Source organism: Rhinoraja longicauda, chromosome 2 (assembly GCF_053455715.1).
Source record: "Rhinoraja longicauda isolate Sanriku21f chromosome 2, sRhiLon1.1, whole genome shotgun sequence".
NCBI classification, from domain to species: domain Eukaryota; kingdom Metazoa; phylum Chordata; class Chondrichthyes; order Rajiformes; family Arhynchobatidae; genus Rhinoraja; species Rhinoraja longicauda.
Window position 1 is genome coordinate 64,479,204 of NC_135954.1, and position 24,048 is coordinate 64,503,251.

Below are 24,048 nucleotides of genomic sequence, written 5' to 3' on the forward strand. Positions count from 1 at the left end.
CGAGATCTTCGATTTCCTCCCACACTCCAAAGACGTACAGGTTTGTAGGTTAATTGGCTTGGTGTAAATGTATAAGTGTGTGTGAAGGATAGTGTTAGTGTGCAGTGATCGCTGGTCAGTGCAGACTTGGTGGGCCGAAGGGCCTGTTTCCACACTACAGTATATCTCGAAACTAAACAGCATGATTCTGTGCACGGTTTTGTGAAGCACAGAAAATAGCAAATATTCAGATATGAAAAGGGGTCCTGGCCCAAAAAGGGGTCCTGGCCCAGATCCCTTCACAGATACACATGCTGAGTTCCTCCAGCACTTTTCTTTTTTGCTCAAGCATTTAGTATACTGACCTCTGCTGAAGGAGGCTGAAATACACGGGTTAGGAAGTGTTGTTGAGAGTCGACAGGGCTTGCTGAGTGGAGTGGGATTTTATTCAAACCATATCCATGTGCAATTATGCAAAACTGAGGAAAGTTCTTCTCTTCGAAGTATTCACATTCCCTGAAGTTCAGACGAGTTAGTTGTGATCTGAATGAAACATATCACCAAATGCATTATGCTGGTGCAGAATTCCCCAAAAGTAAATTTGTAAGTCAAATCGGTAGTAAGCAAGGCAAATGCAATGTTAGCATTTATTTCGAGAAGGCTACAATGTAAAAATAGCAATGTAATACTGAAGCTTTATAAGGCACTGGTCAGACTGCATTTGGAGTATTGTGAGCAGCTTTGGGCGCCATATCTGAGGCCCGACCCGTGTTCACCCCGTGGATCGGGAATCGTCGAGGAGGTTGAGGGAGATGGCAGCGGCAGACATTGGACAAAGGACCCAGTGAGAGGAATATGGGGGGGGGGGGGGGGGGGGGAGGGTCTTACCTTCCGTACCTTTGAGGTCGGCTGTAGGAGGCACCCACCGGGGGAACAAGGCCCGAAGAGGGCCAGGCATGGAGAGGGACATCAGACCGTGGGATAACCAGAATGGAGACGACAGCTGAAATGGGCTTTGTGGCTAGCTGCAGCTGGGGCTGTAAAATGGTGCCAAAATGGCTTCGCTCGCATATGGACAGTGGGTTGTTCTGTACATACTGTACTGGCCAGGGTGATTGTGCTTATGTTCTGGGATAGACTTGCTGAGCTGTATGCAAAAAAAGTGTATTTCACTGTACCTGCTACACATGACAATAAAGACAGCATCGAACCATTGAGAGGTGATTAGGGTGTTGAAGTAGCCTTTACCCTCCTAGGTTGAAACATTGAGTATAAAAGTTGGGACATTGTGTTGCAATTGTACAATATGTTGGTTAGGCCACACTTGGAGTATTGTACACAGTTCTAGCTGATGCACTATTGGAAGGATGTGGCTGCAGTGGAGAGGGTGCATAAGATGTTTGCCTGAATGTTGCCTGGAATGGAGGGCTGTTGTTATTAGCAGCGATTGAATTGGCTAAGTTTATTCTCACTGAACTAGAGGCCTATAAAATTGAGGGGCACAGTCAGTCTTTTCTTCCAGGAGAGTCTAGAAATAGAGGGTAGACACAAAATGCTGGAGTAACCAAGAAGGGTCTCGATCCAAAAAGTCACCCATTCCTTCTCTCCAGAGATGCTGCCTGTCCCGCTGAGTTACTCCAGCATTTTGTGTCTATCTTTGATTTAAACCAGCATCTACAGTTTTTTTCCTACTAGAAATAGGGGGCATAGATTTGAAGTTAGAGGAGAGAAAATTAAAGGAGATTGGAAGGGTAGAGTTTTCGTACGAAGTGTTGTAGTCACCAGGAAAGAGCTTCCATAGGAGATGGTGGAAGCAGATTGAAAAGGAATTTGGGCAGGAACTTAGATAGGCAAGGCACAGTTGAATATTGGCCTTTTGCAGGCAAATGGAATAATCTCAACCTACAAGATGAGCCAAAAGGGTCCTTTTCTGTGCTGTTTGATTCCATGGTTCTATAATGCAGACTACAGCATAAGTATATTCTCATGGTGTAAAACATGGTCTACATTTACATCTGTAAACCTATTCCATTTACTGATTTTCTCTTGTGTCTATATGAAGGGTTATGTATCTTCTGATAATTTCATGCAAATAAAACCTTGGGTACATTAAGCAGAAACAGATCATGCCAAAGATGTGGATCAACAATGCCCAGCAGAATATACAGTTCATAATGAGCGTATACAAACATTCAAAGTCCTTAGCAACAACTCCTAATAAAACTACTTGGAAAATAAAGTTGTCATGTTTATTAAGGTTTTCTTTTGTTCATGAACTTCAAGCACTTCAAAATTCCAAGTAGATCATAGATTTTTGTATCACACTTAATTAAAATACTTTGGAAATTTCAACATTAGAAAATTGAACGATGTGGTTTATTCAGTTTAGGTACATTGCTAACACTTATATTAACTTCACAAATTTTTTATCTAGCTTATTTTTTTGAATTGTTTAATGCATTGGGAAAGCTGGTGAATCAAACTGTTCACTTTTCTTTTCCATTCAGAATGTTGCAGAAGGAAAGAACAGAGTGAAGCCAATGATTAAAAATAAAAAAGGCCAGCTGAAGAAGGGTCTCGGCCCAAAACATCACTTATTCCTTTTCTCCACAAATGCTGCCTGGCCCACTGAATTACTCCAGCGTTTTGTGTCTATATTTGGAGTAAACCAGCATCTGCAGTTCCTTCCTACAGCACTTTTATGTTGCCTTTCAAGTTCCTTTTCTGGATACTCCAAACTTTGTTAGCATGCGTGGAGTAGATCTGAAATATAATCATGGCTAAAATGTAGCCAAAAGTGGCTAATTTACATAAAACCACCTCCAACAAATGTCAATGTGATAAAGTCTGACTAATGTGGAAGAAAGGTCTCGACCCAAAATATCACCCATGCCTTCTCTCCAGAGATGCTGCCTGCCCTGCTGAGTTACTCCAGCATTTTGTGTCTATCTTCGGTTTAAACCAGCATCTACAGTTCCTTCCTTCACACTGCTTCTCAGTTTTGTTTGGTATTAAACAATGGCGGTAATAACGTCCCTGTACCCCTTTAGAATAATGGCCTATGATCTGTAAAAGGTTCAGTGCATTTACACCCACTTGAGAGAGCAGTGATCAACCCACAGCCCATGATCATCTCCCTGGCATTCCCATGGCCATACTAACATTTTTACTCATAAGAAAGAATTGTATCAGAAGCAGCACATCCCACATTGAGGTTTTCTACTGCAAAGGTTTTAGCATTTGAACTGTCACATGAGGCATTTGCAAGAAGCCAAATAATTGTCAGGACCTAGACATGCCCTCAAAGGCAGTAGTAGTTTAAACTAGCTAAAACTGATGAAGAAATAAGAGGGAAAGATAGGTCAGCCATGATTGAATGGCTGAGCAGACTCGATGAGCTGAATGGCCTAATTCTGCTCATATGTCATGTATGATTTATATTAAGGCTTGGGCAGAGATTTTTAGGTGTTTTGGATTTTCAAAACCTTTACATGTCCTCAATGAAGCATGTTCTTTCTGATCTCTGTGGGATCGAGCAGACTGGGATAGATCGACTCTGTCCCCGACCCCGGCATACATCCTGATCCAAGATGCATTGTTGTGAACGTCCCTCCCTCACATGGTTAGAGTTGTTCCCACTAGGCTGTGCAGATACTACAGTGGTGGAGCAGACTGACAGACACAGCGCCACCTACCTGTCAGATGGTCTCTGACTTCTGCCTGTGAACACTGGAGCGAAGCTAACAGCACACAGGACATAGTCAACAGTTCTTCATGGAAACATCAGCCAGAGGTAGACACCATTTGACCTGTGGAAAGTCTTTCCCTCATCTAAACGTTTCACCTAAGAAAAAGTCTTATACCCCCATCCATGACTGAGTGTAACTCAAATATATCTTCCCTTTATCTAGTCGCAGTTATGTTTACAAGCAGAAATGTATAACAGTCCGTGTGCTCCACTAATAATTGTATTTTGTTTTCTGTTTGACAACATCAGGAAGCATTCCAGATCATTGCAAAATATTTTGTGTTACTCTGCTCAAACTCTAGATGTTAAGAATCCAAATTAAACATCATTGCCTCTTTTCTTTTATTCAAAGTACATGCATCCCACATCAAGGACATCTTTTCTGTGGTTATTCTATTTTGCTCATGTGTTGGTAGAGACCACTTCAGTTTGATGCCACTTTTGTTTACGTGAGGATTTTGGCAACTTGGAAAGCAGGTTTATGATAATTAAATAAGGGAGAATTGTATACTGTGTGTATGGAATGAGAGAAAAAAAACCCCAAGAAGTGACTGAGTGAACATCGGTTTAGTTCTTTATTCATTTTTCAAACTTGTGCATCACATGTATTTGTTCCTAAATGTGCTTGAGAAGGGGGTGGCAGCTGCCTTCTTGAATTGCTGCAGCCCTGCTGATGCACTGCTGTTCGATAAGGATTTCCAGGATTTAACAACAATTAGAAGACTGGAACTATGCAGCTTGGTGTGCTATTTAGAAAAGAATCTGCAGGCTGTGGTCCTTCCACCCATGTGCTATGCTTATCCTTCTTCATGATGGAGGTCGCTGGTTTGAAAGCTTGTGTAATTAACTGTAGTGCATTTTGTGCATGGGCTATTCACTGCAGCCACTTTGTACATGGTGCACGCTGCAGCCACTTTGTATATGTTGGACACTGCAGCCACTTTGTATATAGTGGAGACTGCAGTCACTTGTGCATGGTAGATACTCCAGTCACTTTGTACATGGTAGATACTGCAGCCACTTTGTACATAGTGGAGACCATAGTCATTTCGTACACCGTGGTGGAGAAAATGCCTATTTAGGACGAGTGATGAGGTGCCAGTCGGGCAGGCTGCTTTGTTCCCGATGTTGGGGGAGTGCAGAACCAGGGGCCACATTTTAAGAATAAGGGGTAGGCCATTTCGAACTGAGATGAGGAAAAGCTTTTTTACACAGAGTTGTGAATTTGTGGAATTCTCTGCCTCAGAAGGCAGTGGAGACCAATTCACTGGATGCATTCAAAAGAGAGTTAGATACAGCTCTTAGGGCTAGTGGAATCAAGGGATATGGGGAGAAGGCAGGAACGGAGTACTGATTGTGGATGATCTGCCATGATCACATTGAGTGGTGGTGCTGGCTCGAAGGGCTGAATGGCCTACTCCTGCACCTACGTGTCAAACTTGCAAAGAGTTGTTGACACTATTCAACCAGGCAAGCAGAGTGTTTTCCATCACACTCCTGATATGTGTCTGTGGATAGAGGAAAGGCTTTGGTATGTCAGTAGGTGAATCACATAGTGCAGAATGCCCAGCCTCTGGCCTGCTCTTATTAGAGTCATAGAGTGATACAGTGTGGCAACAGGCCCTTCGGCCCAACTCGCCCACACCGGCCAACAATGTCCCGGCTACCCTAGTCCCACTTGCCTGCGCTTGGTCCATAACCCTCCAAACCTGCCCTATCCATGTACTTGTCTAACTGTTTCTTAAACGATTGGATAGTCCCAGCCTCAACTACCTCCTCTGGGAGCTTGTTCCATACACCCACTACCCTCTGTGTGAAAAAGTTACCCCTCGGATTCCTATTAAATCTTTTCCCTTTCACCTTGAAACTATGTCCTCGATTCCCCTACTCTGGCTAAAAGATGACATCTACCCAATCTATTCCTCTCATGATTTTGTATACCTCTATAAGATCTCCCCTCATCCTCCTACACTCCATGGAATAGAGACCTAGCCTACTCAACCTCTCCCTATAGCTCACACCCTCTAGTCCTGGCAACATCCTCGTAAATCTTTTCTGAACCGTGGTCACAATGTTTATGTGGATAGTCCACTTGATTTTCTGGTGATCCCTAGGTTATTGATGGTGTGAGAATCCCCAATGCACATCAAAGTAGTACAGCGCAGACTACCTTGTGTTGGAGGATGTCATTGCCTGATCAGAACGGCACCTTCCTTTCTGTGCCACATGCCTTCATTCATAGGAATGTTTCCCATTAATGAACAATGATGTTAGCGATACCTCATTTCCTTGCTGCCTTGATGTCAAGGGTGGTCACTCTCACCTCGTCTCAAAAAATTCAGCTCTTTGGTCCAAGGCTGTGTTGACATCTGGACTCATTTGATACTGGGAAAATGCAAAATTGGCATCGACGAATAAGTTATACAGTCACGTAGTCATGGCTGAATACAGCATGGAAGCAGGTCCATTGGCCCATCAATCTCATTTTATTCTCTCCAAGTTCTTGTTAACTCCCTAGGATGGCTTGGCTAGAGGCAGTACTCCAGCAGGCATATTATTGATCTCATACCCTTTACTTTTAGTTTGGAGATACAGCACGGAAACAGGCTCTTCAGCCCACCGAGTCCACTCTGACCAGCGATCCCCGCGCATTAACAGTATCCTACACACTAGGGACAATTTTACATTTATACCAAGCCAATTAACCTGTATGTCTTTGGAATGTGGGAGGAAACCAAAGACCTCGGAGAAAACCCATGTAGGTCATGGGGAGAACCTACAAACTCCATACAGTCCACACCCGTGGTCAGGGTCAAACCTGGGTCTTTGGCACTGTAAGGCAGCAAGTCTACCGCTGTGTCACCATGCTGCCAATTTGCTTTATACTGAGCTCTCATCTGTTTCTCAATATTGGTGGAGTGAATCAAATTGTCTGAGACTGGCCTCTGTGGTGATCCCCAAAGGAAGCAGAGATGGATCATCTGAGCAGCTTTGGGTGCCATATCTGAGGCCCGACCTGTGTTCACCCCATGGATCGGAAATCGGAGAGGAGGTGGAGGGAGATCAGCACACTCGTGTTGGGCCCCAATCATTGAGGAAAGGGATATTCCTGAAGACTCCTATCCCATTAGCTGTTAAATTGTTCCTCACCATGCAGAGCTTCAACTTGATTCAATGATTATGAAACTCCCTCACTCTGTTGATTCCTTGCTGTTTAGTGTGCATGATCTCCTGCAATGTAGCTTCATTAGCTGCCACTTCATTTTTTTTGATATGCCTCATGATGTTCCCAGTAAGCTTTGTAGGGAACATACTGTGATGGTGCACATTCCAGCCATTATTTGTGGTTCCACAAAGCCTCACAGATGCACAAAATTGAGTGTCAAATCTGTTCGGAGTCTATCCTGTTTATTAGTGTCACCCAACGCATTTCCTGCCCCATGTTTGACCAGATGTCAGAAGAGTTCATGAGTTCTAGATTCAATGTTGGAGATTCCATTGGCTATTCCCTCCTGCTTGTTTACCACTGTTCTACCATCTCCAGGTTTGCTGTGCCAGTGAGTCCAGACATATTTAGAGATTAAGGTAAAGTCTGTCATGTGTTCGGTTTGATATGATTATATCATCATATCAGGGTGAATATGGGATGGTGGTGTAGCAAATAATGTGCTGCAGAAATAATCCAGAAGCCTGGATTAATGATCTGTGGGGGGGCAATTAATTAATTTAATGGAAGTATCTTCCTGGGATGAAGGACGTATCTTCAGAGGTAAAGTTGGGCGTATACTAATTGATGTTTTGACAAAGAATAGATGATGTCATTAAGGCTTCAATAAGATCACCTCTTATTATGCTACACCTCAATGAATATAGGAGGATTGACAGGGGAAATGCTGAGAGGAGGTTTCCTTTAGAGGGGTGGATTACATTGAGGATGTAACTTCAGAAAATGGTCTGAAGATGGAGGAACTAGTTTACAGAGGATCATGACACTTGGGAAATCTCCACCCCAAGGAGCTCTGAAGCTGAGTTCAGAATTTTGATCAAAGAGGCCACAGATTACATCAGCCATGATCTCATGGCAAAGCATATTTCAGGGCCTATGTGGCCCATTGTCTGACCCTGTTTCAACTACTCTTATCAATGGGTCAGAGTCCATGATCTCAACTCAGTTATGCAAATTTATTTTAACTTCCTGGTTTTGTGTCTCTGCGATGTGGAAAACATGTGAAGTGCATCAATGAGACATGATTTCAGTTGCATTTGAAAGGAACAGGACAAATGGGAATGCTAGGCATTGAGATGAAGGGTGGAAGCTATTGAGGGCGTGCAGCGTAGGTTTACTAGGTTAATTCCCGGAATGGCGGGACTTTCATATGTTGAAAGACTGGAGCAACTAGGCTTGTATACACTGGAATTTAGAAGGATAAGAGGAGATCTTATCGAAACATATAAGATTATTAAGGGGTTGGACACGTTAGAGGCAGGAAACATGTTCCCAATGTTGGGGGAGTCCAGAACAAGGGGCCACAGTTTAAGAATAAGGGGTAGGCCATTTAGAACTGAGATGAGGAAAAACATTTTCAGTCAGAGAGTTGTGAATCTGTGGAATTCTCTGCCTCAGAAGGCAGTGGAGGCCAATTCTCTGAATGCATTCAAGAGAGAGCTGGATAGAGCTCTTAAGGATAGCGGAGTCAGGGGGTATGGGAAGAAGGCAGGAACGGGGTACTGATTGAGAATGATCATCCATGATCACATTGAATGGCGGTGCTGGCTCGAAGGGCCGAATGGCCTCCTCCTGCACCTATTGTCTATTGTCTATTGGAATGTAAAACACAGTACACCAATCAGATTCAAATACTCATCACTGGAATTACTGTGTTGATAATTTTGGATGCAATGTAGAAAAGGGACCAAAAATAGTGAGTAGATCAAATGAATCTCTGCTTTGAACGTCCTACATACAGTACATAAAATACTGAGTGTTCTTCCTTGTGTCAGTCCTTGTATTTACACAACTCTCAGCATTCAATTTTATACAGTTCATCTCCTTCCAGCTTACCCATCCACCTTTGCATCGAGACAATCTTGATGCAATATGCTTCCTGCGACTTAATCACCCAAACTGAATGAAAGGCCTGTTGTTCACGTCTTGTATAGGAGGACAAAACCAAATGGAAATTGGCCCAGTCCAATGAGGACGCTGTGACTCTGAATTGGAGATGGATATATAAAGAGCACATAGTTAACTGGTGATGGACACAAAGTGCTGGAGTAACTCAGTGGGTCAGGCGGCATCTCTGGAGAAAAGGGATGGGTGGCGGTTCGGGTCAGTTAACTAGTGTTGGATTTCCAAATATTTCCAACACACATTCGGATGCTGGTTTAATTTGACTATTGACAGAGCCTTTTGGAATACTGAATGCAGTGGCTGACAGGACTTTACCCGAGGCAAGTAAATGCACTATATTTTATAGATGACACATATTGCAGCCACTGCGTCAGATGGAGAGGATGGATTGAATGCCTAGATTGGTTGATAAGAATATTAATCAATCAGGCCGCTTTATTCAGATAAACACAAAATGCTGGAGTAACTCAGCAGGTCAGGCAGCATCTCTGGAGAAAATGGCGACCCGAAATGTCACCTATCCATTTTGTCCAAAGAAGCTCCCTGACCTGCTGAGTTACTCCAGCACTTTGTATCTCTATCTTTGGAATAAACCAGCATCAGCAGTTCCTTTATATTACATTATGTTTTATTCAGACGTTGTGGAGTTCTTGCACGCCGTTGGACCTGTACTCATTTGGGCAATGAGTAAAATAAAATCAACTATAGGAACGCAGCAGGTAATGTAACATCTGTGGAGGAAAATGATCAGGTGAAATTTTGGGTCGGGTTACTTCTTCAGACTGAGGTTAGTGGAAAGGGGGGAGATAGAGCTAGCAAGTAACAGGCGGATTCAGGTGAGAAGATATTGCTTTACAGATGAATCGGGTGGAGGATAGATGGGTGGAGATAGTAACCAAGACTGGAGGAGATAAGTGAAAAGACAAAGGGGTGCAGTTTGTGGAATCTAATAAGGCTGGAAGGTGGGGAGTAAAATATAGAACCAAAGGGAGGAATAGTGGGTGGAAAGGAATAGGGGGGGGGGGAGGGGGCAGGAAATAGGGGGTTTGGAGCAAGATTTTGAATGGATGGAATGGGTGGAGGGGAAAGGAACTGTGATAAGAGCAATGGGAGAGGAAAGAAATGTGTTCTTTGGGGAGAAAACGATAGATAAGAAGAGAGATTGGGATTACTTGAAAATGGAGAATTCAACATTCATGCCATTTGGTTGTTAGCTACCCAAATTAAATATGAAGTGCTATTCTTTCAGTTTGTATTGTGGCCTCATTCTGGCAGTGGTGGGGGCCAGAGACAGGTGTGGGACAGGGAATCGAAACTAAAATGGCTGGCAACCAGGAGCTCCAGCATGCCCTGGCAGACAGAGCATAAGTGTTTGGCAAAGTGGTCAACTCATCTATACCCTCCTGACTTGTACATTGTAAAGAAATTGAAAAAAATTAGGGCATCAGGAGTGAGTTATTTGCAGCAGGATACCTAGCTTTGACTTGGTGTTCTTGCCACAGACCAATCGTAGCTGAACCTGGTTTGGTCAATTGTAACTCTCAGGATGTGAATGGTGGGGGAACTCGGCACTGATAATACCATTGAATGTCTAGTGTTTCTATCCCACTTGTTGAAGGTCATCACTCCCTGGCACCATTATAGTGTGAATGGACTTCTACTAATTAGTGCACATCTGAATGCTATCTAGATCTTGCTGCATAAAGATATGGGGACTGCTTCATTAATTGACTAATTGCTGATGGAATTATACAATCATTGATAGGCGAATAGATGCACTGGTGATTGCTTCTCAAAATATTGCCACCAACCACCTTCTGTCTACATGAGTCACCAGATTAAAGCTTTGCTGTTCAATAATCAGTCAGAGGTTGAAATTGATATCAAGCCACCACAAAAAGGACACCATTTTTAAAATAGTATCTCAAAGAAAGATATTTTTCACCCCAAGGCACTCAGCTGAAAAATAATCAGATGTGAAATCTTTTAACTCTTCCCAAATGTCGCAGAGGATTATATCTTGTTTTCCAGGTCTGAGTGAAATATATGCACTAATTCCATGGACAGGCATTCAAGAGTGTTTTATTGTCATATGTCCCAGACAGAACAATGAAATTCTTACTTACATACATTTATTTGAGGGTGTTGATACTGTGCTTCGAGGGAATGTAATGATCTGCCTACAAAGATTCCCTGGAACAAGTGAGATGGAAGAGATTTAAAGTAAGTTACTGCGATATCTTAAGGATAGAGAGAGGGGATTGAATAAAAGGTAAGTCAGTTTCACACATCTTGAGATAAAATGGAATCTTTCTGGAAGGTCATCAACTCGGTGAAAGACGCTCTTTGGTCTGCCCGAGGTTTGTTGACCTCCCAGCAGAGCAAGATGTCCATCGGGGAATGTTGCCGATCGGCCCGCTGCAGACTGCAGGAGTACGTGCTGAGGGACGCACTGAAGGTTGGTGCAGGCAACGCCAAGGCTCTGTGAGGGAGGGCCACGGTCTAGAGTCCTTCCGCTGCTGGACATGGGGTGCAGGGTGCGGTGGAGACGCCCCTCAAAATAAGGGAAGGGATTCCACACCAGTGGGCCACATGAGTGGCAAGGGTGGTGGGTAATTTTGCGTAATTGGTGTATTGAATATCTGTATTGAATGTATGTATAGCCTCCGAGAATATCGGATGGAGTTTTGGAAGGAACATGTTTTTTAATATATTTATTTCTTGAATAAAGTACTTTTTGATAATTAAAAAAAATCTTTCTTTCAACCCAGATTTACAGTTCTATTTTCTCTTGGATAAAGTGAATGAATGCAAGTGAGAGCAAAAGAATGAGCGAGTACAGGAGTCTTGTGGGCATGATTGAAAAAGAGTGTTGGAGAATGAGTATGATAGAGTTTATGTCAGTGTGATAAACTAAGTGGATACAAAGGTAAAATGGACGAAGTGTGCAAACCATTGTGAGAGAGAGAGAACAAAAGTGAACGAGGGACAGTGTGATTGCATGAAAGATTAAAAGGATTGTGAAAATACAAGAATGTGAAATGTGCATATGAAGGAGTTGAACTAAGTTCAATTTACTGACAACAGGTAATGATGCAAGCAACTGGGTGATATTTATGAGAAAGGGATCTGGGAGAGAAATTTGCGAATCCAAAAGTGAATGTAAACTAGCAAAAGGAGGAACATGACAATGAATTAGTGCTTGTGGAAGCCAATGAGCAAAATTAAATTATTTTAGGCTTGTCATTATTGAGTAAAATATGACATCCACATAATTGAATACGGTGTATTTAATGCGCTGAATACAGTTTTTAAATCTTATGAACCAGCACGGGTTTGTTTGCAAATTCTATCCCAAAGGTGTGAGATTCTGGGTGCGCAGAAATAGTTCTCATTGACTAGGATTATCATCTTCATCTGTACACAGATACCCGGCGCACACAGATACACAATGACATACAAAGGCACAGAGACAAACACATATACAATGCATACAAAAATAGACAGTCACGCAAACGTTAAGGCACACAGACAAGAGTTGGACAACACACATTTGCACACAGACAGATAGAAAGGTATACACGTAGAAATACTCTCACGCGTACACACAAGCTCAGCGACCTCGCCCCCCTCAGGACGGAATGATTGACGGCGCGACGCGAGGAAGGGAGTTCTCCTCACAAAGCCGCATGTGTGTGCGAAAGAGAGAGGGAGGAAGTTAGGAAGTTAGGACACCGACACTGGTGCTCAGTCAGTTTAGTACTGCAGACAGGCACAGGCAACACATTGCAGAGGAAGGGAATTAGCAGCAGCGAGACTTTCCAGCACTACTTGCAAACTTAACTGCAGGCAGAAACAGAGACGAGTTGGTGCAACTCGCAGGACGGCGAGTGTGGACTCCAATTCAGTATTGCAAGCGGAGAGGGAGAGGGAGAGGGGAGTGAGCAGAGCCGGCTCCTGCACCCCGGCTCAGTGCAGACGGAAGGCGGCTGGAGGTGGCGCTTGGTGGTGGTGCTGGTGACCGGCCAAGGCGCCTCTTCTTTCCCATGTACCTGTCAGCACCAGCCGGCTTCCTCCTGCGCTCCAGCCCTCTCGGGAAACTCTTCAATCTATTGAAGCCTTCAATCTATTGAAGTTGATATCATTCCTCCTCCCCAAATTAAAACCTATCATCAGGGAGGCAACATTTAATAGAACCCGTCCTTCCCCGTTTTGTGATAGCACATACAACAATGCAGGTCCTGGAGGTGACAATGGGCTCGTTGCAGGTTACTGACAGAGAGTCGTTCTGCAGAAGAGTGCTTGCAGTTCCCTGCCTTCTGCTACTGATGGGACTTATCAAGGCACGTTGGAGTTGTGCATCTTCTACTGTCGCTTGTCTGTCTTGTAGAGAGTAGCTTTAAAAAAGTGCACGTTGCAATAGCAAGTAGAGCGTGGCAGTCTTAGATACATGCATTATTTGTCGTCTGGTTGTATCTTTCAGAGCGACTGTGCGGTTGAGGCGATCCATGTCGCTGGAAGCGAGAGGACAGTCCATCAGGTGTCACCGTTGGAGCCGCTGGTGTTGGGTTACAATAGCGGTAAGTATCAAGGACTTGGGGTGTGATAACAGATGTCGCTAGTTGGCATCTCCACCAACAGTCAGGACACGCTGCATTCATGTTTACGTGGCGAATAAAGCACTGTTTGTAATTTCGGGCTCCCAATGTGCGGTGCAACGGGCTTCAGCACAACGCCAGAGGGTGCTCCAGGCCAGGGTAGACAGTCGCTGCACCGTCTCAACCCTGGATAGCAGGAATTTGAAACATCAGACTGGAACTCAGCACGCTTCACCTACCTTGTTTTAGTCCTTGTAACCTAGCTGCATTCATGTTACATCTGATGTTATTGAACCATACTCTTAGAGAAAAAAAATATCCATATGCAAATTTCTTCGTTTGCATGGTGGTTACAAATGCAACAATTAGTAGATGTTGGAAGTCATCTGATCAAAAGGGAAATCTCGGGAGGAAAATAATCCCACGTTTTGAAAATAAACCATGAGATTGCAATCCATTTCAATGCAACTAGTAAAGTCTGATGCCTATTTGAATGATAAAAAAATTGCCTCCCACGGCCTTTGTCCAAGAAAGTGTATGATGTTTGTAATTTTAAACACGTTTATTCGGGTAATTTAAGGAAATGAACGAAGTACATCTGAGTATATATTAATCTTAATATTATTGACCACCGGGTCGCCCAGTAAAAAAATGCTCATTTCCCGCCTCTTCATGCTGTAAATCATAAAGTGTTCAAACAGGTGGCCTCAGATTGAGTGTACTACTGTAAATGCCACTATTGCCATGGAAACAAACATTTAATGCAACGTTCGGGAAATATGCTTTTCCCGGGCATATTTGCAATGTACAAACAAGTGTTTTACTCTTAGATGGTTAAATGTCTCATGAAAACACAATTTGTTTTAAATTCTATTCCCCCACATTCCATTGCCATCATTTGTGAGTTTGCAAAAAAATAGCAACGTGTTTTAAATTTTTTATTTGTAATAGATTGTTGAAACGCCCAATTTAAAAATTATATTTAGAAGTAGAATATGTGATGCTGAATTTAGAAGTGAAACATTGTTTAATGGTGGCTTGGATTAACTAGTAGGCATTGTACTGTTCGGGTGAAGGAGGGTTGGAATGCTAAACTCATAGGTTTGAAATGCAGCATTAAGGCTCTGGAAATTAAAGAACTAGATTTGCTAGGTTTTACAAGTTCAGGTGTTCAAGTGTCATGCACATCAATAAATGCATGCTTAATTCATGAAGTAATCCTTCTTAGTGTGTTCAGCATCATTACATAGAATAATGAATGGGATTATCTTCCTCCATAATCAGACATTAAGTAGATTATGTATCCTAGGAAACTTGAGTTTTGACATGCTTGTTGAACTAAATCGCACAATAAAAGCACAGTCACAATCAAATTGCTGAACATATTATGACAGTTCCCTTTTTTTCCTGAATCAATTGTCCACCTCATAGAGCCTCTTGCATTAGTTATTTTATTGTTTAATATACACCGGAGAGTACCCACACCTCTATGCTGACAATGAAGCTTCTTTTAGACTTTAGAGGTACAGCAACGAAACAGGCCGTTCGGCCTACCAAGTCTGTGCAGACCAGCAATCACACCGTTCGCTAGCACTCTCCTACATACTAGGGACAATTTTATCGAAACCAAATAACCCACAAACCTGTACATCTTTGTAATGTGGGAGGAAACCGGATCACTAAGAGAAAAAATACACAGTCGCAGGGAGAACGACAAATGCTGTACAGACAGCGTCTTTCTAACCTGGGTCTCTATTGCTATAGGGCAACAACTCTACCGCTGTGCCACTGTGCCGTCCAAATCTTTTTTTTTCCCCAGGAAATTCTGTACTTGCATAATGGCTATTATTAATTAATAGCCATTTTAACATTGTTGATTATATTTTTTTGTGCTGGGGACTCTCAGAAGTTTTATCATTGTTTAAATCATCTAATTGACTCTGGTCACAATATTCACTACTAATATAAATATGCCAGCAGCTGGATAATTTATATCAACTGGTTATTAAAGACCATGTTTTCTTTGATTTGTACAATAATTTACGCATTCAGAATATTAATTCAAAGATAGATATGATCTATTGGAGACAGGAATAAAGTTGGATAACCACATTCTTTTCAGAATGTTTTATTTGCATGAAACTGTTTAGATGCACCATCTAATCTTAGTAATTCCTATAAGCAATCATACTTGTAAATCGACCTTAATATAATTAAAACCTCTAAAGAAATTTCACAGGAATGTGTTCGGGTAAGTTAATACCCAATGATTTCCATAGTGTTTGGCTTGCATCCAAATGTAAACAAAAATACTTATGCAGAGACGTAACGACGGAGCTTCCAACTAAAGCCAGTGATGAACCTGTAACTGATCCAGGAGTCTCACCGTCCATCTCTGACATTGACCTGTACTGACCGCAGCCATCTTCTGCTTTAGCCATGCTGGTTATCTCTAATGATGCAGTGAACTCCTCATGGACGGGACAGCAGAAATTTCAAGTCATAAAGTCTTGCCATGAGCCTGTGCAAGTTAGACTGAGCATGTGCAATGGCCTCCATTGGAATGAATGGGAGATAATAGCAGCTTGGAGAAGCTGAATAGTGCTATTTGTTAGTTTCAATGCTTTTAATTGTTTTTGCATGTTTGTGCATTTTTAGTATTTTAAACATAAAACAAAATGTTCATCTTTTGAACAGTATTTTTATTTCTAACAGATCCGAAGTTTTACTGAGTGCTTGTGAATGTCAAGGATGTTCACAGACGTTCAAATATAGTGGCAGGTTTGACAGCAGGTGAGCTATGGTTGAGGCAGGTAGTGCTTCCATTAGTTGCCTGTGCCTGGAAGGGAGGCAGCACTTTTGGGCCAAAGAAAAAATTTGCCCCGATAATTAAATCCAGTGATATTTAACCAGACATCCATCGTGTGTATTTAAACTATAGTTCTCTTCACTTTAGTGTTGGGTTGAGAGGGAAAGATAGTTCAGCCATGATTGAATAGTGGAGTAGACTTGATGAGGTAGTATAGCTTGATTTGGCCAATGGCCTAATTCTGCTCCTAGAACTTATGAACATGAACTTTATTGTGGAGCCAGCAACATAGATTAGCTTGGAACTTTTGATTTTATTGTGTCATTCTTAAATACATTAATCTCAGCTAATGTAGGATTAGAGATGAGAGTGACTGCACATGGCTCCCGCTAGGAAAGTGGAGGATCCTCCGAGCAAGTCCATTGAGTTTGAATGGCAGATGATTAGATGAAGGGAGGTCAGACAGAATTTGCAGGAAAGGGATCAGAAAAGAAACACTTTTCCACAGGTGCTGCCTGAAATGTTAAGTGCTTCCAGAATTTTCCTTTTGTGTTTCAGATTTCCAGCATCCGTTCTTTTATTTTATTTTCAAGGAGTGTGAGAGGTTGGCATTCATGGGGTGCGGATTTTGCAGTCTGTATCAGCATTTTATTGACCATCCCTAATTGGCTTTGAGAAGGTGGTGGTGAGCTGCCCCTTGAGCTGCTGCAATCCTTGAAGTGTGGGTATATCCACCATGCTGTCGGGGAGGGACTTAATATTAATCACTTAATACTTTCCAAAAGTCTCTGACATTTTTAAAAGAGTCAAAGAACTTTTAAAAGTTACCTAATACCACGTCATTAATTAATAATAGAAGTAAACTAAAGCAAAATGATTTCTGTACCAAAAGGCAGTACCTTTCTGTTTGCCTACAAACCCACAGGCCTGCATTCCCCATTGAAATCAATGGTGCAGCAGATCCCATGCCTGTTCTGGCCTGTTGCAGGTTCAGGGAGAGTTCTTTTTATTCACCCTATCCTAAAGCTGGAGAATCTCAGCAACACTGAGCTCCACAGCTGCTCTCCACGTGAGATCCAGCAGTGAAACAGACTGACAGATTTTGCATAACAAGTCTATCAATGAGACCGGGACATGCACACTTGACTGTGCAAAAATAGAAGTCCTGAACTTACTGCTGTTTAACTAGTTGAATGCTTGCTCAGAGTCAGCAAAATCTCACCTGTCACATTGCCATGTTATCTGTTGTATATTAAAAGTTTTCCATGTCAGATAGATCACAGACTAGAGTGAATTATAAGGGAGCATCTTATTAAGTGAAAGCCACCATTGTGATACTTGGGCAGAATTTAAAAAAAAATTGTATTACAAATTCCGTATAATTTTTCGTTGTTGTTTCTTGACAATAACCACTTTCCGTGAATGGATTTGGAGGAAAGGTAATGACCTCTCGTTGTTTATTACAGAAAAACACATTGTTCAACTCTACCTTTAATTCATTTTAAAGAACAGAGCCCCAGAGAGCCCAGGATGCAGCCTCTGGCTTATGATTTTCCCAAGTGGAATGTACATTCCAGTTCTCAGTGGGTTGTACTAAGCAGCTTTGACAGATGCAGCCCCTTATGAAGGAAAGTTAGTACCCACGAATGTTTTGCCTACCTGCTTATCTCTAAGTGAAATTCACAAAAGCCCAGGAAACTCATCATAATTTAGGAAAACTGAACAAGCTAAACTGAGGTGAGAGGAGTTAGCCTATCTTTTGCTCTTGATTTTCGTTACATGTTCTTGAGTATTAAATCCAATGAGGGTCGACAGTGTTCTTGTACTTGCAATTCTGCTTGCACATTTCAAAAGAGGTACTTGAAATTTCAACTGAATTGGGAACAAACATCCCTGTGGAATTTTGACTGATAAATCATTTTCAGGTCCAAATTGATTTTAAAGAACATTATAGGTTGAAAACTCTGCAACAAATTTACAAACTAAATTTGACATGTCAAAATAAATTAATTGGAAATTACCCTTTTTTTTTAAGAGGTTATTTAAATCAGTTTTTAAACTAACAGGTATAGTTGTTCTTCTGCAGATTATGAAATTGTGACTCCGTATGAGGCTGACAGCAGTGGCGATTACATCTCTCACATGGTAATCCATCAACAACGAAAGAAGCGATCGACTTATCTTGGTGGTGAATCTCTCTACTTCAAACTCAATGGCTTTGGTCAGGAATTTCACGTGGAGCTAAGGACTTCTGAAGGCCTAATTCCTCCTGGATTTACAGTTCAGACTTTTGGGAAACGAGGCTTGAAATCCATGGAGCATTATCTACCAGAGGAGCTGTGCTTCTACCAAGGTGCTCTAATGTCGCACAACAACTCTTCAGTGGCACTTTCCACATGCAAAGGCTTGGTGAGTCAAACCAGTTGTCTTTTAACTGCACTCTAAACCTGAGTGGAGTGGGTTAAAACGGATAGCAAGTAATTTATTTCCAAAAAGCACACTGATTTGTAAAATGTTATTATTTTATTTGTCAAGACCGTGAATGTTATTTTTGTAGTTGCATGGCCATTTCAGTTCAATTAGTTGTATAGAATCCAAAATTTATCAACGGTTTGCATAAATGGAATGTCTTTTTTTTAAAAAGTTAAGATTTATTTCATGATCAAGCTCGTAATTTCCTGATCTGTTTACTCTGTGAGCAATGTTTTTTTGCTGGAGCAACTGTCCCAGTGTTAAATGTAGTATTAACTTGACAGCACCCCTCTCCATCAGTCACTTTGTATGCAAGCCTGCACAAGTGTTGCAATGCACAAAATGTGAAGCAAACAGAATCTCACAGAATGCTTGTGCATTTTCATCCAGTTAAGTGTACATAGCATCATCTGCGCATTAAGCAAATGCTAGAGGAACTCGACATGTCTGACGACATCTATGGAGGGAAATGAACAGATGATGGTTTCGGTCGAGACCCATCCCCTGGACTGAAAGAGTGAAGGGGAGACATCCAGTGTAATGAGGTGATGAGGGTCTAAAAGTCTATTGACCCTGATTGTTTCGACATGGAGCATACATTCGGTGAGCCTCAGTGAAGATAGATCAATGATATCAACAATTCCTAGGCTTGGTCACATCGCTGTCAACTGAAGGACAGAAAGACAATGTCATGGGAGGCCATGACCTTAGGATTTGGATATGTTGCCTTTCATTCATTGTTGCTTGCTTGAAACAATATGTTTTCCTGTGTAAGTGTATCTCAATTATGAACAGAAGAGTTTCAGGAAAGTGTTTCAGCTTGAATAACTAGGAGTGAGGAGTAAATATATCATTAGAATTTGTTTCACTGACAAAAATTAAAAATGCAATTTAACTGGTTTAATGGAACGAGTGCAGTTAACCATGAAAATCGTAGTAGCAGATAACATTGGCTTTTTGTATACATTCATGTGATGTGGGTGTAGTGGCATGGCTAACATCTATTTTTCCTTTCCTGTTGGTGCTGTTGATTGAGCTGCTTGAACAGCTCCGGTGCATATGGTGATGATATTTTAACAGTATTGTTAGGTCGGGAGTTTGAGTCGGAGTGAAGATTTGGTAATATGTTTTCATGTCTGGTGTGGGATTTGGAGGGAGGGTTGGGGGGGGGGTGCTTGCAGGAGGTGGCAAGTTGTGCAACTGTCACATCTGTCCTCAGTGCAGAGGTCATTGGTTTGGATGCACTGTTGAAGTACCTTTGATGAGGTGCTGCAATGTCTCTTGTAACTGGGATGTACTGCAGCTATATTGCTGTTGCACTAATAGTGGAGGGAGGGATTATCTAGAGTGATGAGTGTGTGCTAATTCAGCTGCTGCTTTATCTAGTATCATGCCAAGCTTGGAGCTGCACTCATCCAAGCAAGTGTAGATAATTTACAACACATTGACATGTAATTTAATAGTGGGAAGCCTTTTTGAAAATCGGATGAATTATTCAATATAGAGTCCAAACAAGCTTGCTTTTGTAGCTGCACTGCATATTGGCTGGTCCAGCAAATATAGAACAGTACAGCAAAATGTTTCTGCTGAAGACGATGCCACAGTCTCTTATCTATCTGTCCATTCACTGCATATCCATGTGCCTATCTAAGATCCTCTTAAATGCCACTATCGTATCGACAAGACATGGACATCTTGTCCATGACTGAAGCAGGTTCAGAGTCAGGTGCTCCTAGCAGAGCCCAAGTTGAGCATCGGTGACCAGATTACCGTTGAGAAGTTGTTATTAGGAGCAGTGTAGATGATGGCTCCCATTCTGTGGTTGATAACTGAGTATAAGTTGATGAGACACGAGCGATTGCAGATGTTGGAATCCAGAGCCAAAAGCAAACTGCATGAAGAGCTCAGTGGGTCAGGCAGCATCTGTGGAGGCAAAGGGATGGCCACCATTTCAGGTCAAGTCCCTGTATCGGGACTGAGAGTGCAGAGGGGAGGTAGCCAATATAAAAGGTGAGTGGGTGGGATAAGGCAGGGGCTGGTAAGTGATGTGTGAGGGGAGATAATAGATCTCCCAGGTGTGGAGTTTGCAGATGGTGGCTGGTGGGAAACAAAAGGATGAGCACGTTAAAATTTAAATATTCTAACACTGGGAACTGAAGTTGATCAGGTGGCTTCTGGGGAATTAGTAGACTGGAATGATGACAGGTGATGGCCAGTAATACTCGAGTGTGCTGTGTGAGAAGAGGCAGATGAATGAATTGCAAGCTTTTCCACAGGCTACAAGTCCATTCATTATATGGAGCTGTAATCAGACTTTTATTTCAGCCGTAGTATGATCTCTGACTGCAGTCAAATTGACTCTGCTTCTGCAGGATGAGCAGTACAAAACAGCATTCAGCTGTTTTCTCAGTTGGGATGCTGAATTCCTTGAGACCACCTTGATCATGTTGCTGAATTGGTGCTGTCGTTTTCCATGCTGTCGTTTTCCATGCTCTTGAGCTGTCCATGGTATTCGATGCTGGACAAATGGTCCTCAAACACACGTTCCAGGTGTCCCAGCCAGTGAAACCTCCAGCAGGTCTAGTCCACTCCACAGGCAGATCCTCTTGTCGGTGATCCATTGGTCACAAGAATTCTTTCAAGATGTTTAGAATGGACTTTGTCCAATCTCCACTACTGCTTTTAGTACTTGATCCATCCTTCACAACTCTAAAGAAGAGATTTAAGGGGATAAGATGAACAATTTTGAGTTCAAACTGAGCAGTTCACTGGTCCAGACACACAAAATACAATCACCAAGTCTTTACCTGTTTTTATCAAAGTGAAATAGCTGGTAAACATTGAACCAAGTAGCAGAGATTGGACTATTTTTGATGCAGATTTCCATCCTGAACGTTGCAGCAATAAAACACAAATTGCAGTTTGATCTGCTTTTTAATTATTGGAGCGTGCTACAAAAAAAATAATTAACGAAATATATCAAAATTGAAAGTTCTGCTAATTAAATGCTTTAAAAATACCCAGACCAGTTTTTCTCATTTGTTTCTCTGGAGGGGAAAGGTAACATTTTTAAACATCCTCAGCATTGTGCCTAACTCCTGCTGGAAAGCACGATCTATCCAGTCAAAAAAAATACGTTTGAAACATAAATTGTAAATGAATATTGTCATGGTTCTCTGAACATTGTGCAGTCTTTCCAAACTGGTCTCATCTCTGCTGGAAGATGTGGTGGATTCTCCTTCTCTCTAAACCCCCGACAATGATCATCAATGTATCTGCTTAACTGAACACAGATTTGTTAGAGTACTTCTGAATAAACACCTGGAAACATGTGGCGAAGAGGGTTTCGACCCAAACCATCATCTATCCATGTTCTTCAGAGACGCTGAGTTACTTTTGTGTCCTTTTGTGGAATCTGGCATCTGCAGTTCCTTGTTTCAACATGTGTTTTTACTTGTGTGGATAGCTCACCTAAATAGACCAGTAGCTGGTAGTTAATTCTTAGAATTAGTTCTCCTAATCTATGGCTCATGAGGTCAGAAATATTGAGATCACTTCTCACTTATAAATATCTAATGGCTTCAGAACCTTCTGGTTTTGCATCTACATAATTGGTGGGTATGGCTGTTTGTGTGCACCTGGTTTGATAAGGAAGCAATGTAGTTTCTGTTGATCAGTAAATGCAGAATTCGACTTTAATCCCCATACAAGATGTAGTCTTGCTCCGGGAGGGGAGGGGAGGGGATGTGGGGAGGGGGGTTAATTTTGTAACCTATAAACATATAATTATCCAATAATCCAATATTACAGCAGATTTTATCTTCTTAATGAACATGTTAAAACCTTTTGGGAATATAAACTTTTCCGAGGTAGAGAGATATATTCACTGACTTTTTTATTTCTAAGTTTAATTATGTCATCACAAACTTTATTTTGATAAATTCTCCATATATTGTGTAAATTAACATATTATTCCATGGAAGATTACCCATTAAAATTGGTTAGGTCGTAGAAAGAGTGAACGTGGTAGTTGTAGATATATTATTTGCAACACAAATTGAGAAGAAAGATAACCACACTTTCAGTTGGCATGCTCTATATATTTATTAAACACTAGCCGGGCGTGGACCCGTTGGGCCCAAACCTCTCCTACGGGCTCGGCAACCGTCCGTCCAAATCTCTCCTGCAGGCCCAGCAACCCTCCCCCAACTGACGACACTCACCCCACCATCCCCCCTCAACGTCTCTTAAAATCCCCCGGGGGCGAGGGGGGGGGAGAAAGGGGAGAGAGAGCCACTCATCCCGGCCCCGGGCGGCCATCTCGACAGTCGGCAGCAGGAGAGCTCACCTCACCCTGAAGATATCGTAAGTCGAAATGCATTTAATACACCTGATCACGTGGCCGGAAGCGAGCTGCGGCTCGCTATGAGTCACTGCCATTTGCACCATCGCAAAGTCGAAATGTAAGTCGAGGCATCGTAAGTCGGGGAGCATCTGTATTAGATCAACGGGCCCCAACTGCACAGACATGGACCCGTTGGGTTCCCATTGTGACGTCGAACACAGAGGTGTTACAGGCTGACAGGCAGTGTAAGTGGAAAAGGGATTTATTAAAGTGTAAAAAGTGATTTTTAAAGTTTAAAAAATGAATAATTTTTAAAATATAACAACCATTTGAACTGCAGGCCAATGGTGAGTAAGGTGGGCCTAAAATTGTACCGTTATCGTGTACCGTTTTGGCTGTATTTCGGGTACGTACAATCAAACAAAGCGACAAACAGACAAACAAACAGACATGATGAGAGTTTTAGAAATATAATATATATACTTGACCAAGTGGACCCGTTGGGCCCAAACCTCTCCTGCATTGGTGCAGCACCCTCTCCTCCCCTGCTCACCTCAACCCCTCCCCCCCACTCCATCCCCCTCAACCCCCCACTTCATCCCCCTCAACTCCCCTTATCCTCCTTCCTCCCCCCTCCCTCCCTAGGAGATAGACTAATGGGTTTTGGCTGTAGTTCAAGAACAAACAAACGAACAAATGAGAATTTTAGTATATAGAATATAGATTGTATATAGAATATATACTTTAGTATATGGAATATAGATTGTCATTTGAAGTTTGTTTTTCTCCTTGGGTATTTAATAATTATGTTTTCTTACCAGTTCTTTGGAATGGTTAGAAGCGTTGCCTTGAGTAGGTTTGGGTTTATAATTGCCAGTGGCATTCAGTATGATAAATGGCAATGTTTTATGGTCAGGAGCTAGAACTAATATCTTGTACTAATACTGTTTTCAAAATTTCTGATAG

General features: G+C 42.1%; 1 protein-coding gene across 1 annotated transcript in view; it reads left to right on the forward strand.

Annotated features, from left to right (window-relative positions):
- Window positions 1-12,582: 12,582 nt before the first annotated feature.
- The window catches only part of adamts16 (ADAM metallopeptidase with thrombospondin type 1 motif, 16), a 152,935-nt gene continuing 141,469 nt past the window's right edge, over window positions 12,583-24,048 (forward strand). Inside the window, exons 1-3 of the mRNA XM_078428253.1 lie at window positions 12,583-13,201; window positions 13,342-13,438; window positions 18,352-18,674. Of these exons, the coding sequence (XP_078284379.1) occupies window positions 13,091-13,201; window positions 13,342-13,438; window positions 18,352-18,674 (531 nt within the window). The 5' untranslated portion in view covers window positions 12,583-13,090. The remainder of the gene's footprint in view (window positions 13,202-13,341; window positions 13,439-18,351; window positions 18,675-24,048) is intronic.